Genomic DNA, 16,445 nt, shown 5'->3' with positions numbered 1-16,445 from the left:
TGTTTTTACCATTAGAATATCATTAATTCCTCTAAGTTTTCCATAAATTGAACACACCACTCCTATTACTAACTGATTATGCTCATGGAGACCAAAAAAGATAATAGTTAAGTGTAGTGAAAAAATATATATATCTCGTAAATTCATTTTATAAAATTAAACTCTCTTTTCTCTGATGCTTAAATTGCATTATTATCTTAATTGTCTCCTCATATGTTTATCATGTGTCACTAACATCTAACTAGAGATTTCTTCTTTTTTTCTTGTCTTTTTTACTCGAGCCCTCTATTTTTTCATGGGTGCCACTGCCACCGTAAAATAATTATATTAGTATCTAGTTATTATATCATAAAACTAAAAATTAATTTTCAAATGCATTTATAAAATGGAAGGCATGCAAAATAATAGGGTTTTATTGAATATCTATATAAAATTAATTATTGATTATTTTACAGCAATCTTTAAGAGTTTTACAGCAATCATTAAGAGAATTTAAATTATGTCCCCTAAAATTTTAAAGTTAAATTCTTATCATTGAACCGTGCTCACGGAGTCACGAGAAGAATTTGGTGTCTATTTGAGGAATACTAGCTGATAATTGGATAAATTTGAAATATTACAAACTTATATTCGACTTTTTTTTTTTTGGTACATGAGAGGGCAAACGCCCAAAAAATAACAGAAAAAAAACTAAGTTAACCGGACATTCCTGGGCATGCAAGCCCCAGAAACATCATCAAAAATGAGCTTTTGAAACTCTCTAGGAGGATTCGACTTTTTCTTTTAACTTTCAATATATCCCAGTTAAATTTAGAATTATTCTTCAAATTTGTCCAAAAAAATAAGTATTTATCCAATTATACAAGTTTTCAAGCTCTTCTTTAATCACACTCACTAGAAAGCTCTTCTTTTATCCAATTATCCAAATAAGTATTTAATCACACTCACTCCCCATCTCTTTGAATTAAATACTTGGACTAGTATACTATTGAGTGAACCGAGTGCTTTTGTGTTTAAGCTTCTCAACTAGATGTAGTTTATTTGTAAGCTTTTGATCCAACAATTCTTTGTAAAAGAAAGATTGGTTCAAGTCAATGCGTAACTATTGATTGAGTGACACCTCTTAAAGTATGTTGGACTGAGGTAGATTTAAGCTTGTAGTGCATAAGGTTATTGATCTTGGTTTATATCAAGGAGGTTTGAAATTTGTGATCGGTAGTATCTCAAGAATTTAGTGGATACACTCACGGAGCGTGAGGACTGGACATAACTCATACTTAGGGGTGAACCAATATAATTGTTTGTGTGCTGATTCTCTTCTTCCCTATCTTTTAATTTGTGCAAGCACTACACACACAATTTACTTTTGATTTATATTTATCACTAACCAGATCGATCTAAGATCATTCTAACATTTTGGTTTGAGATTAATTTTATAAGAAAATTTTAAAAGGTTCACAATTCAACCCCTCTTCCTTGTGAAAAACTTTGCTAATTCAATTGGCATCAGAGCTCTGCCTCTTCGATTGAGCATCTAACAAGTGCTAGAGGGAAAAATTTAGGAAGGAAGTAATGACAAAAAACGCAAAATTCATTTCAGAAGGAGGTTCATCAAATAGACTGCCTTTATTTGAAGGAGATGATTACTACTACTGGAAGGATAAAATGGTGTTGTTCCTTAGATTACAAGACAACATGTGTTCAGTAGTTGAAGTTGGAGAATATGTACCACCAGCAGCAAAAGACTCCACAACTCCAAAAAGTTGGAGAATATGATATCTTGTTGATATGATACAATTATCATACTCCCTCCGGACACAAATATAAGGAAAAAAAAATGTTTTCATGGCGTTTAAAAAATTTAGTTAAGTGTAGTTAATTTTCTTGATTTAATGCAAAACTTTAGTTAAGTTTACTATATTATCCATTTTGAAAAGTGTAAAAGTGAAATAAATGCTTAAAATAAAGTAGAATTAAATAAGGGTATATTATTAATAGTAGTATTAATTAGTTTAAAAGTAGTTAACTTTTGCTTATTATAGTGACCAAAATTTGAAGTCTTTTTTTCTTATATTTATGTCCGGAGGGAGTATCATATATTCTGACCATCAAATGAACCCTTAAGTCTTAAAGGACATTGAGGAGTGCTAGCAACACACTCTTTAACAAACACACTCTAACACACTCTCTTCTATTGGTTAAAATTTATATGAATCCTATAAAAGTTATATAGGTCCACATTTTTTTATGGGACCCATGTGAATTTCAACCAATAAAAGAGAGTGTATTTGAGTGTGTTTGTTAAAAAAAGTGTGTTGCTAGCATTATTCATATTGAAAATCAAATAAAGTAGCACCATGTTTGGTTTTGCCTATATGGATAGATGAGAAAATAACTTTATGTATTTATTTATTTTTCATTTTAAAAAAAAAATCTTTTTATTAGTGTTTATAAAAATGTGATAAAGGGATATTGAGGGTGAAAAGGGGGACTTGCATCTATGGCCATGGGTTGGAGTATTGAATGTTGGTTACTTAAATTTTTTTTATGAATCCGACTTTTCACTCATTCCGAGGCGTGAATGTTTACTCGAAAGATATGAATAACGATGGAAATGGGACTGGATCCTCTGTAGTGATTGTAGGGACCAGTGAAATCCTAGCCATTGAAAATTAAATGCACGGAGGATATTTTTTGTCAAAAAACAATGTGTAATGGTGTAGATTCTCACACTCGAGAAAACTCGAGAGATTTTTACAGGAGAAAATCTATTCCTGATAGAAACAGATACTTATAAAGATCAAGTTTCAGTTGATGCAAGATGAGAATAACCCCACAAAATAGGCAAATAATAAAACCGAAAATATGATCTGAATAGGTGTTGATACCTTAGCCTGTATGAAAATTTAATCCATGTGAAATATGTGCAGGAAAGCAAAATAAACAATCATTAGTACAAAGTATAGTCCCGTTGCCAAACTATCCAATCAAGTACAAGTCTCTGGTCCATTTTCTTCCCTTATTACCTATTCAAATTACTAACCTTGTAGAGATATTCCCATTATTCTGCTGACAAACAAGTGTTTGATTTATTTCAAAAGCCTTAATTGTAGAACAATATATATATTAGAAAAAGGAAGAGGCTGCGGATAAATAAAATAGCACAAATCAAATTCAAAGACAACACCCATTCATATCCATGATGAAACCTTGGCAAAGGGGGACTACTTATTGTCACCATAATCCCCATGTTAGCATTCATCTTTGAGGGGGATCAATTGTACGGACATTAGCAACTGACATACCCTCAATACGGTCCTTGGTGATTTCCACAAAGTGACCAACAATCTCATGAAACTGCTTGAGCCCTGACAATGGAAGAATGATGGAGGATCTATCAGAACCTGCAACCTGCAATGAGATAACAAGAATTTACAGCAGAAAATCTTCCACCCAAACTATGGTAAAAATAAGCTATAAGCTAGCTGATGGCTGAAAAGCTAGCTTATAGCTGAAAAGCTAGTTTATAGGTGATGGCTGGTAGCTTATAGCTGAAAAGCTAGTAGAATAAAATTAAAGTGTTTGGTAAATTTAGCTGTTGTAAGTACAAAATAACATAAAAGTACATGGTTAGTGAGTATGATTAGTGGGTAGTTATTATATTTAAAAAAAATAAAGAAATAATAAATAAAAATCATAAGGGTAAAAATGGGGAAAATGTAAAAAGCTATAAGCTCATACGTTACTTGAAATAGTATCTCAAAAAACGCTATAAGCTAGTTAGAGAAGCTCGTTACCAAACACTTCACATTTTTATCAAACAAGCTTATAAGCTAGTCCAATAAGCTATAAGGCAGAAAGACAACAAAAACACAATAGCAACACACCTCAGATATTCTTAGATAATGACCCCTATTGTTGTTTCCAAGATCAAAGAAAAATCTTTTTTGATCAGCCCTGATCACTTTTGAGACCCCCGAGTTCCCAATTTCATCCTGAGCTGGCAAATCAACGGACCTGTCGACATTCAGTTCAGAAGAGGGGGCAGGTTGAGTACTATGACCCGATATGAAACCAGCACCAACATCATCCGAAAGTCCAACCAGTCGCTCTGAGGATTCAGAATTTTGCTGTTGTGAAATACAAACAACATGAGTTTTAACACAAAAAAGACAACTAGGAAAATATTGGTGGCTAAGCAGGAAAATAACTATCTATTTGCAAAAGAAAGAAACCTGATTGGGCAGAAGGAAAAGCCTCGAGGCTTCATTAATCTCTGCCAAAATGTTCCTGAATGCTGCCCACCCTTCATCCCTGCCACTTCCTGCAGGAACAATTATAGTGCTACGGTTTCTGCTGACAGAAGCTTCAGACACCTTCGCAAAATAAATTAGTCAGGATATTGAAAAGAAAAAAAAATAAGCATACATGTAATGTAATCCCGTAGATAGAAATTCCAAAATACACATATAAGGGTAAGCCCAAAAGGATGCAAAACAAGATAGCAATTTTTTTATGAAGGACTACATGTAGCCTCTTTTAAACAATTTGGGTTAATTGGAAACACCAATTACCAGAGTTGTTTGCAAAGAATGTTTTTGCAGATGTTACTTAGCATAACCTGTCACCAGATTCAAATGCAAATTTATTGACAGCGACTTATATAGAAGATGTAGGAATTGCAGAATATAGCAGTTGACTGCATAGCTACTTCCTTGTAGTGCAGGCCGGTTTTAGTGTTCTTATATTCCACTGTGATGCATGCTTTAAAACTAGTTTTTTTTTGTTCAATTTTCTCGAATAATAAATGATGTCGCACCAAAAATAAGAAGAGTTTTTCCATTGTGTAACAGCACATGCAAAAACAGAGAGGAACCAATAATGGCAGCAACCCTAAACTTTCAATACAAAATTATGACTTGGTCTTCAACGCCTTTTTTACCCCTTCCCTACCCTCAAACCCAAATTGAAGGGCAAGCATTGGATAGGAACAACAATCTGGCAACATGAATATAAAAGGGGAGAATGAAGATACCCCTAAAATATTAGACACATAAGATTTTACGCAGACAAAATAAGAGGTCCATCCATTTCCACATATTATGAACTGTGTGATAAATGGGAAAATCATTGATTATTTCCAGATGGAGTTAGAAGAGAAAGTAACTAATTAAGAGAAAAACAGGGTTTGAAGGAGAAGGGAATAAAAGATTGATGTATTGAACATACAAGTTGAAGACTAAACAATTGTGTAGGTATGGGGATGATATGTATTGTAGTGCAATTTATACAACTTGACGGTTAAGTGAGAGTCTTCAAAAGAAACCGAAGTTGACAACAAGGATTTTGGCATTTTAGTATTATAAAATTCCATAAGCAAAGGACCCTAAAAACAATCATCAAACAGACATCTAAACTAAGCTTCAGAAGTCAATGCCTAAGAAACATCAGAAACTCTGCCTCCACATAACTTCAACATAAACATACCAATATTATGTTCTAGTTTTCTCATCGTAGAAAGGGGTTTTACTTACTATTGCAGAGTTCAAGGCTTCTAGTGATACAAATCCGACATGTTGCTATGCAGGTGTTTGGTCTTCACTGGTACCAAAATAATTCTACTTAAACACTGCAAAACACAACGTACTCTCTATCTACCCACCATTATGAGCAGGAAACTGTGAAATTTGAATTCCTAAATCTTACTTACAGTAGTATTATGCATTTCAAGCAACCGCAATAGAAATGTCATGCTCAACATTTACTGCAAAATCCAAATTAAAATTTCCAATTTTCCATTTTGAACCATTTCTAATTTTGACATGTAATCCTATTTGAAAATCTTAAGGTCATTAATTTCTACCTGTTATTTACCTTACCAGCCTCCTTCCCAAGAATAAATAACTCAATTTCCTTATCCCTCATGGGAAAGAAAACAGTAAACACACATTGCTAAAATTGGCAATTGAAAACTCCACAAAGCCTAAATGTGTAGGTAGGTAGGTACCTTTAAGAAACGGCCTCTTCTATTTTCTCCAATGTCGAAGTAGAAAACCTGAGAAAAAGAGGAATTAGAGAAACAGGGAAAGAAAAATTAGGTGAATTGAATTAGTGAATTATTACTAGAACCTTTGTATCGAGCTGCAATTCCTTGCTGAAAAGTTCTTGTTCATCGGAATTGACGTAATAATTGAAGAGATCGAGGAACCAAGAAATGCCGGAAAAGGGAACGATTATGGTGGACCTAGTAGCAGAGGTTTTCTCAGAAATCTTAAGGTAACGACCACGAGGATTTTCTTTCAGATCGAAGTAAAATAGCTTGTGTTCAACTTGTAACGTCTTGCAAAGAAGCTCCACGTCAGCACCACCGCCACCACTACTACCACCACCCCCTCCGGAGTTCCCCTCCATCTATCTAATTGATAAATTAGGATCAGATCTGAGTTGGAATTGTGGTTATGTTAGGGTTGAGAAACTCCACCAACTACTTAGAATAGTGAGAGTTGGAGTTGGAAATTAGTAGAGAGCATGTTAGAGTGGAGTGTGAAGTGGAGCTACAACAACAACAACTACAAGGACGTAATTCCCGATGTGATGTCTACGAGGCTATTTGCAGATCCATATCAGCTCAGTGTTATGTGAGTGAGTAAGTGGATTTTTTTTTCATTTCACCTCTCTCCAAGTCAATTTCTTGTGGGAATCGGTAATTTACTCATTTAGCGCCGTTCAAATCACTGCTCTCAATTGCTATCATTGTTGCATGAGTATCTTTTGTAGTCATCCGGACCTACTAATCTCTTTCTCCGGCCGTCTCAAATTGAGTGACACACAGTCGATTATATTATACTATTTAATTATATATTTTTTTTATTAATAAATAAAAATAAATATTAACATATATGATGTTGTTGGATTCGTCTGGCCTTCCAAATCACAAGTTTGAGACTTAAAGTTTGAGTTTCAGTTATGCTATTAAGAAATTTGAATAAAAAATTAGGATTTTGTAACGGAACAAGACTGGAAAAACGTGTTCTTGAAGGAAAAATTATTTCAAGAAGTAATGTTTGTGATCAGATTTTCATACGTCGATTGTCTCTAACACCATCTGATGTATGAATTCCTTTTAAATTTCAACGGAGTCAATTTCTTTTAATCGTTTCTTTTGCGAAGACTATTAATAAGAGTTAAGGACAGTAAGCATGGATATATCTTCCGTCGCCAGTGTTTTTACATGGTCAGTTGTATGTTGCGATTTTAAGAGTTACTTCTAGAGAAGGATTAAAAATATTGATTATCGACAAAGATGGTGAAGATACAAATAAGACTTTCAATGTAGCCTATAAAAGAAGTATTTCGTAATATACCATAATTTTTGCTATATGAATATTTTTCTAAATTTATTGTTTAACTAATTGTTAATGTTACATTTATTATATCTTATTTTATTTTGTTAATATTAGGCTAATTAGATCCGCGCACCGCACGGGTTGATGTTCTAGTTAACAATGAAATTTTATTTTATAACTTGTGCATCTAACAACTTAAAAGTATAAAAAGTTACTTTACAAACATTAATTTTATTTGTTTGTAAAAAAAATACATTAATTTTATTTTTTATTTCTATTTTTGATATGTTTAACAAATGTGAAGTTATTAAATAGAAAATAGAAATCAAAATTAATGTATTGTCCCAAAACAATATCAAAATTATAAATAGAAAATAGAAAATATTTTTTTTAAAAAAATTAAAGTATTGAATACATTAACTTTAAGATTAAATTTTTTTTTTTGAAAAGGAATATTTTTGTAAAACATAGGGGGTTAAAATCGCGCAATTGAAACTTGAGGGTCAAAATTTCACAATTGTAGAACTTTGGGGTCAAAACTGCATTTGGTGAAAGAAGAACATATCGTAGAAACACACACCACGAGCCACCGTGAAGCGGATCTGGACAGATCTAACACCACCACAACCAGTGACATAAAAACAACACATTGTTACCAACATAAACGAAACCAGCACAATTTGAAACTATCTGCGTCGATCTGGATTGTGTCGATTTGGATAGAGGGTGGTGCGGAGGGCCAAGTGACTTATATCACAATATAATTTGAATTATCTTTCAAAATCTTTTCTTTTATATAACCAATTTACATAAATACTTACAATATTTCTTGAGTTAGAATGTTGATTATAGATAGACATAAAAAAGAAACCGGAAGGCAAATGTGAAGGCAACTCGCTAAGATTGGGGACAAACACCGTATTTAATTTATCGGTGCAATATTATCTCTATCTCTATCTAAAAAAAGAGTGAATGTGAAGGCAAATGTTTACTACCAACCTAAGCCACTTTCCCAAACGTGTTTCTTTTGTTTTGATTTGATTTTTAGTGCTACATACATACATACATTAATTAATTATTATATTCATTCACCAATTCGTTGTCGTCAATTAATTCCTCTCTCCCAATTCACACTCTATTCCATTCCCCACTCCCTTATTCGGTTATTTCCCATTTCATTCGTATTCCTATATATATATATATACTCCTCACTCCTCAATTATAGGTCCTATTTCACAACACACCTATAATTAAATTAAATGGCGTTGAGAAGAAGCATTGTTGTTCTAATAATATTATTAGTAGAGATTCAGATATGTCTATCGGCGGAGTTTAGCAGGGCTGATTTTCCACATGGATTTATATTTGGGACTGCTTCTTCTGCATTTCAGGTTAGTTAGTTAGTTAGTTCCAATACTGTTTTACTCTCTGTTTCAGGTCACAAAATAATCCACTCTCAATTTTTATTTAGAAAACTTGTATACCTAGTTTGTGAGTTCCTGAAAACGATAGATCAAACACAGAGTGGCTTCATTAAGATTGTATTTTTTTTTAAACCATGACAATGATTATCCATTACAATTGAGTGACTATGTGAAGGAAATAATTGATTTTTTTTTCTAATTATGATATAGTTTGCTATTAATTATGATATTTCCAACGGTTATTCTTTGATTTGGTAAAAGCTAAGAGTTAGTTTGGCAAAAGAAAATATAGTTGATAGCAACGAATGAATGAGTTTATAGCGCGAATAACTTATACGGTAGGTTTCAATTGATTGAACGTAAAATTATCGATTAAACTAATTTATAAATTAGAAATGACATAAGAAATATATGTTTAATTTATATTTAAATTTTGTAAGTATGATGACGATAGTAAATTTGAGAGAAAAATATATAAATTTTAAAACTAGTTGAATTAGCTTATGAAATTAAGATATAAATAATAAATTCACGAGAAGAAAATATTACAAAAAAAGAAAATCATTTATAATGATATTTTTATGTGGGAAGGTTTGATTTAGGTTCAGAAACTCTATTAAGAGGGAGAGATGAGAGGGGGAGAGAGAGTGGAAACGAAGTGGCAAGGGGGCAGTTGCGCCACCCTGAGGAGGGAGAGAAGCGGTGGAAGGCGGAGCGGCAAAGTAACACACAGACCAAGGAATCAAACTACATTTATCTTCTTAACAAGTGTCGCATGATAATTTGTAGTGTCTGTTCTAAAATATAAGACTCAAAAGCGCTTGCATTACATTTGTCAATAATGTACATTTTCTTTTTAAAATTACTCCTTAATTATTAAGAGAAAGAAATGATGAAGAACAAAATTTCACGTTGGAGTAATTAATTGTGCTCCGCTACCGTTCTACTAACCAAATAAATTTGTCATTTTTTTTTGTTTATAATGAGCTGGGAATCGAACCTATGACTTAAAGCATACTACCAAAATCCCTCACCATTAGACCAAACCTAGTGGCTAAATAAATTTGTCATTTACTACTGTCACTTTTTATGATTTTCTCATTATATTAATTAGGCTAAATTGCAGTTTTGGCCCCCCACGTTTCATAATTGTGCGATTTTGACCCCCCCACGTTTCAAATGTGCGATTTTGGCCCCCCACGTTTCATAATTGTGTGATTTTGGCCCCCCACGTTTCAAATGTGCGATTTTGGTCCCCACGTTTGCCCCATTTTGCATTTTTTGGTCCTCGTTGACTATTTTGACAAAAAAATTGATGACATGGAATATTTTTTACACGTGTCTTAATTGTATTGGTCAACCAAAATTTATTATTATTATTTTTTTAAAAAAAAAGGATAGGTCACGTGACTTTTTCAAGAACATTATTCTCCACCACAAATATTATGTTGATGCACTTGCTTCTACCAAATTCTCATTAATTGGTTTCAAGAATTGATTATGCTATATTGAAAAACCAGAATCTAAAAACTTGGTCTCATTAATTGGTTTAACAAAAAAATCATAATTCAAAATATTTCAAATTCAAAATATTCATTCATTATACAAAAGGACATTGCCGGAAAAAAAAAATTAACCCCCCAAAAAAAAAATCACGTGACCTTTCCTTGATTATTTTTTTTTTAAAAATAATAATAAATTTTGGTTGGCCAATACAATTAAGACACGTGTAAAAAATATTCCATGTCATCAATTTTTTGGTCAAAATAGTCAACGGGGACCAAGAAATGCAAAAGGGGGCAAACGTGAGGGACCAAAATCGCACATTTGAAACGTGGGGGGCCAAAACTGTAATTTAGCCTATTAATTAAATGCTAATTAAAACAATTGTCTTGTGTTCATATCTTAATTTTTTATTTTGAGACGTATTATTCAATAATTTTTTATTGAGAATATTTGTGCTTAAGATATAAAATTTATAAGCAAAAATAAATTATCTTTTTTATCCTAAATTATAAGCAAAACGACAACTTTCATCATTTTCAAGAATTGATAAAAATTATTTTTATAAATTTCCATGTAACTTATTTAGAAAAAACACAAAAAATTATACTTCAAATTATTATATTTAATTTTTTTAATAAATTTTTTTTTCTTCTTATAATGAGCAAGTAATAACATTAAAAACTTGTTACCAAAAAAAAGTAACATTAAAAACTAGTAGAGTAGGAGTAGTAGATTTGGACCAACATTGAATAGCATTAAATTCTTAGGAAATTGTAGGGTGTGTTAAGAAGCGGTGGAGTTGAACGTTGAAATCTGCATCCGTGTTTTTTAACTAATTATTTCTGCAGTTTCCTTTTTGGCATTACTTGTACCTATCACTATTACTATTTTTAACTAATGAATTTGGCTTTTTTAAAAAGGTAAATGTTGTTTGACTTCTATGTTTCGATCTATCTTTTTGAACAAGTGTATATTTAATATAGGCAAAATTACACTACAGGTCCTTTATCTTATTTTTTTGTAACACTTTGGTCCTTTATCTTTTTTTTGTAACACTTTGGTCCTTTATCTTTTTTTTTTGTAACACTTTGGTCCTTATCTTATTTATTTATAAAAAATAAAGGACCAAAGTGTTACAAATAAAAAAAGATAAAGGACGAAACTGTTACAAAAAAAGGGACTAAAGTGTTACAAATAAAAAAAATAAAGGACTAAAGTGTTACAAAAAAAGATAAAGGACCAAAATGTTACAAAAAAAAGATAAAGGACCAAAGTGTTACAAAAAAATAAGATAAAGGACTTGTAGTGTAATTTTGCCTTTAATATATTTGTTTTGGTAAATGTATATTTAATATTTATTCATATATTATATGATGTAACTTGTGTCTAGTATGAAGGAGCAGTGAAAGAAGATGGAAGGGGACCATCTGTATGGGATACCTTTTCTCATACTTTTGGTAAGGCGCATTCCATTGCGTATTTATTGCATAGTAGTACTATTTTGTTCATATAGGTGTTTAATAATTTTTTTTTAAGGATGAGTTTAATAAGTATTATTTTTTTGTAAGTAACCTAGTGGTTAGAAAATTTATCTTAAAGTGAATAATTGGAGTGTCTGGGGTTCGAACCCCGACTCCTGCTCATACAATGTGATTTTTTTGTCAACTGAGTTAAGCTCACGAAGACAATAAGTATTATTCCTACATGTATCTCAAATGCTACATATGCATGATTCTTATAATATGCTAAAATTCTGGCTGATCATCACCTCACATTTTGTTACAGGCAAGGTAACAGATTTCAGCAATGCTGATGTTGCAGTAGATCAGTACCACCGATATGAAGTAAGTAACTAATACAATTCAGTCTATGCCATGCGAGTCTGCATCATCGGTTCTGTTTGGATAAACAACCTAATTAATATTATATAAATGCTTATGAATAAACAATTTCTATAACAAAATATAAAATAAAGTCCAAACCGTTTTCATTTTTTTTAGGGGGGCAAACCGTTTTCAGATAAACTTAAAACTGTTTTCATAAACTAACCTGAAAAGCTTATGGAAATGCGCTGAAGCTAACTTATGGATATGTTATATATAAGTTGTTTTCATAAGCTCTTCCAAACAATATTAAAAGTACTAGGGCAGTAGATAAGTTCAAATAAAGCAATTTAGAGATTATGCAGACACAAACACAAGTCAGGTTTTATGGAATCATCACCGATCTCGTGTGTGTGTATATATATATATATGATAATGCCACAATATCCACACTGAAATAAACACAAGTTAGGTTTTACTGAAATAAACTAAGCTGCAATACATACAATTTAACTATTGCATTAACGATTGGTGAAAGGATGTTTGTATTTGAACATTGAAATTTTTTATTAAGCAGGAAGACATACAACTCATGAAGGACTTGGGGATGGATGCCTATAGATTTTCCATTTCTTGGTCTCGAATTTTTCCCAGTAAGCAACATTCATACTCATCATTAACTTCAAAATTAGTACTCGGTTTAGCACACTGTACAATTCTGTGAAACCATAAACATAAAGTTTCAATATTTTTGTTCATAATTTCTTAGATTATCTGAAACCATAAATATTTAATGTGTTAGATGGATCCGGCGCAATCAATCAGGCAGGAATTGATCACTATAATAAATTCATAAACGCATTATTGGCGAATGGTAACTCTCGTTAACCCTGGTTTAATTATTTCATTTGATCAATTCTGTATTTTAGCTTTGAACTTAAAAAAGTTCAATCTATGTATTGTTATGCATGTTTCTGATTGCTTGATCCTTAAATTTCCAGGAATTGAACCTTATGTAACACTCTACCATTGGGACCTACCTCAAGCCTTGGAAGACAAGTACAAGGGATGGCTCAGCACTGATATCATGTATGAGAAACGTTGCAAATAATTTTAGACGTGATTTTCAGTATTCTTATGATTCTTGATATGCAGAAAGAAAAAAAAAATACTTATATACGATTCATGTGTGCTACAGAAAGGACTTTGCAACTTATGCCGAGACTTGCTTTCAGAAATTTGGGGACAGGGTGAAGCACTGGATCACATTTAACGAGCCACATACATTTACTACACAAGGATATGATGTCGGATTACAGGCACCCGGACGGTGCTCTATTCTCCTTCACCTGTTTTGTAGGGCAGGGAACTCTGCTACCGAACCTTACATTGTTGCTCACAATGTCCTACTTACTCATGCAGCAGTAGCAGATATTTATAGGAAAAAATATAAGGTAAAGTTTTGGATTTTTTGAATTCTATTATGAATGCAATGGAATGAAGAATATTCATAACTAGGCAGAACATTGTGAAAATTCAACTTGATATTTTGTAGAAAATTGTTTGCGAAAATGCTTCTAATAGTAATAACTCGGTTATTCGACAGAATACACAGGGTGGATCACTTGGGATAGCTTTTGATGTCATTTGGTATGAGCCCCGCACAAACACTCAAGAAGATATTGAAGCTGCTCAGAGAGCTCAGGATTTTCAGCTCGGTTGGTAAGTCATTCACATATGGTACCTCATAGATCATTAACAAAAACACTACTTACATTTTGATTACATTTGAAATTAAGGATTAAGAAAGTGATAATAACTCAATATTAATTGCTAAATGTCTTAATGATAGGTTTCTTGATCCTTTGATGTTTGGAGATTATCCAAGTTCAATGAGAAGCAGAGTAGGAAACAGGCTGCCAAAATTTACTCCATCTGAGGCTGCTCTTGTTAAGGGTTCATCAGATTTTGTTGGAATTAATCATTACACCACATTTTATGCAAGAAACAATTCTACTAATGTGATTGGAACTTTGCTCCATGACTCTATTGCAGATTCCGGTGCCATTACCCTTCGTAAGTTTCAGACCAAACCAAACATTATCAAGCTAACATTTACTTTATCATAGTGCTTTATAATTTTCTGTTTTGCATTGCCACCAAGTGATTTCTTCCTTTCCTTTCTTTCTCAGCATTCAATGGTACTAAAGCTATTGCAGAAAGGGTAAGTTCGATATAATTGAAGCATTATTTCTTGTACTTAAATATCATGTTCAATCACAATCATTTCTCCTTTCATTAATCACATAAACAGAACTACTAAGTCTTATATATACCTCAATATATAGCTAATGGAAATACTAATTTCACTAAATCTATAATTCTGACTTTTTGCAGGCAAATTCTATATGGTTGTATATTGTGCCACAAAGTATGAGAACCTTAATGAACTATGTCAAACAAAAGTATGGGAACCCTCCTGTCTTTATCACCGAAAACGGTAATCTTCAAATTCTTATAATATATCGCAAAATTCCAGCTTGCATTTATAAATTGAAGTCTTGCATAAATTACATAGTTGGTAGTACTACATGTTCATGATAAAGTATAACATATTAGGTCGAAGGGACGAATACTGGTGGTAAAAAAAACGCGGCTGTAAATAATAAAAATTGCAAGCTAAATGTTCTTGGTGGTGGTTTTGACAGGGATGGATGATCCAAATAGTATATTTATCTCAAAGAAAGATGCTTTGAAGGATGAGAAACGGATTAGATATTACAGTGGCTATTTATCCAATCTACAGGCAGCTATCAAGTATGTAATATTGTTAATACCAAGTATTAATTAGTGCATTAAAGTCCATGACCAATAGATTTTAAGTTAATGAATTATTATTATTATTGATTTGGCTAATTGCAGAGATGGTTGCAATGTGAAAGGATACTTTGCTTGGTCATTGCTGGATAATTGGGAGTGGGCAGCTGGATACTCTTCTAGATTTGGTCTGTATTTTGTTGACTACAGAGACAACTTGAAGAGATACCCAAAACAATCTGTTCAATGGTTCAAGAACTTCTTGAAACCAGCTAAATAGTTGTCAAAATATAAGATTTGCATTTCCAATAATAAAATTTATATTTGATTATAAGTGTTGGTAAATAAAAAAATTATGTTTGAAACTTATTATTATGAAAATTATATTTCAATTGATTTCTTAGATTTCCCGGTTGCAACAACTTATAAAGGAATATAATTTTTTTTTGGTACAGGAATATAATTTATTTAATTCAATATATTTTATGAAGAGTTTAATTGTTGTGCACCGTCAGTGTAAAGATTTTTTTCACATGCATCCAATGATGTGTTGCCACATCATTTAATGAATGTGACACATCAAGTGTTTTTAAAAACAATACATGATGTGTTGGACTGTTGGTATATTATTAATCGTATATAAATTAAATTCTTTTATGAATATATCTACTACATATTTAATTCAGTATATTTTATGTGTTAGCTCGGCTTCATTCCTTGACTAGGAATAATCTGTTTTGCAAGTTTTTTTTTTCAAACAAATTTAGTGCATTTTATTCATAATAGTACTTTCAATACAAGGTAAATAATAATAAAAAGGAAAATGTTAAACAGTGACTTCCTTCAACTCTATCATATGAATTCCTTAAAAAATAAACTATATCATATGACTTGCTAATATCTATTTTCAAAGCTCAACTGCTTTGCCTACTTTCCCTCTCACTTTATATTTCATATGATGAATGGTCTCCATGGCTATCATAAGATTATCAAAAATAGACCTATCAACTAGAAAAGCATATTATTCAACAGAAATATACCGATTAAGGAGAGGTTTGTGCCTATTCGCCAACACTTTGGATATGATTTTGTAGAGCACGTTACACAAAGATATCGGTCTAAAGTCAAAAACTTCCTCTTTGAAGCCACTACATTCTTGTCTGATAATCTTCTTTGGTCCTGGTGCTTTGTCTAAATGAATATTAAACAATGCTTCTCTAAATTCATCGATCACAAAACCTTTGGTCAAGCTTTGATTATCATCATCTGTAACAAGCCTATGCAAGAGATGAGTCACATCCTCGTCAGCATTATTACCTTATTTAAATAAGGTCGCAAAATAGTCTAGCTTATGTAAAATAAGCTTATATGTATTATTTATAAGTGTTGATCATTGTGTTGATTTCACGTTAGTGGAATATGATAAGATAATGAAAGTGAAGAGTTACATGAGTAAACTATCACTTTGAAACTTCAATCTCTTAAGAGGGACTATGAAAATGAAAGAATGGAGGAGAACGAGAGTTTGA

The 16,445-nt window shown here is 32.0% G+C and overlaps 2 protein-coding genes across 3 annotated transcripts; one reads left to right on the top strand and one right to left on the bottom strand.

The window, feature by feature from the left end:
* Positions 1–2,866: 2,866 nt before the first annotated feature.
* On the bottom strand, positions 2,867–6,826 carry LOC123908024 (transcription factor Pur-alpha 1). Its single transcript, XM_045958527.1, has 5 exons — positions 6,130–6,826; positions 6,008–6,055; positions 4,236–4,376; positions 3,888–4,130; positions 2,867–3,411 (listed from the first exon to the last, which is right to left on the bottom strand). Exons 1-5 carry the CDS (start codon positions 6,409–6,411, stop codon positions 3,259–3,261), a joined length of 867 nt encoding a protein of 288 aa, XP_045814483.1. The 5' UTR covers positions 6,412–6,826; the 3' UTR covers positions 2,867–3,258.
* A 1,471-nt stretch (positions 6,827–8,297) lies between these two features.
* Positions 8,298–15,368, top strand: LOC123908022 (beta-glucosidase 40-like). Of its 2 annotated transcripts, none has more exons than XM_045958524.1 (13): positions 8,298–8,737; positions 11,667–11,733; positions 12,062–12,120; positions 12,674–12,752; positions 12,902–12,973; positions 13,101–13,188; positions 13,298–13,553; positions 13,706–13,821; positions 13,952–14,175; positions 14,292–14,323; positions 14,497–14,599; positions 14,808–14,916; positions 15,022–15,368. In XM_045958524.1, exons 1-13 carry the CDS (start codon positions 8,606–8,608, stop codon positions 15,194–15,196), a joined length of 1,512 nt encoding a protein of 503 aa, XP_045814480.1. In that variant the 5' UTR covers positions 8,298–8,605; the 3' UTR covers positions 15,197–15,368. The 2 variants fall into 2 exon arrangements, with proteins under 2 accessions (XP_045814480.1, XP_045814481.1); XM_045958525.1 differs by having other exon boundaries at positions 8,301–8,737; positions 12,677–12,752.
* Positions 15,369–16,445: the final 1,077 nt, after the last annotated feature.

The sequence above is a fragment of the Trifolium pratense genome, linkage group LG2, assembly GCF_020283565.1.
Source record: "Trifolium pratense cultivar HEN17-A07 linkage group LG2, ARS_RC_1.1, whole genome shotgun sequence".
In the NCBI taxonomy this organism is placed as follows: domain Eukaryota; kingdom Viridiplantae; phylum Streptophyta; class Magnoliopsida; order Fabales; family Fabaceae; genus Trifolium; species Trifolium pratense.
The sequence above is the reverse complement of the archived record's forward strand: the minus strand, read 5'-3'. Positions and strand labels throughout refer to the sequence as shown.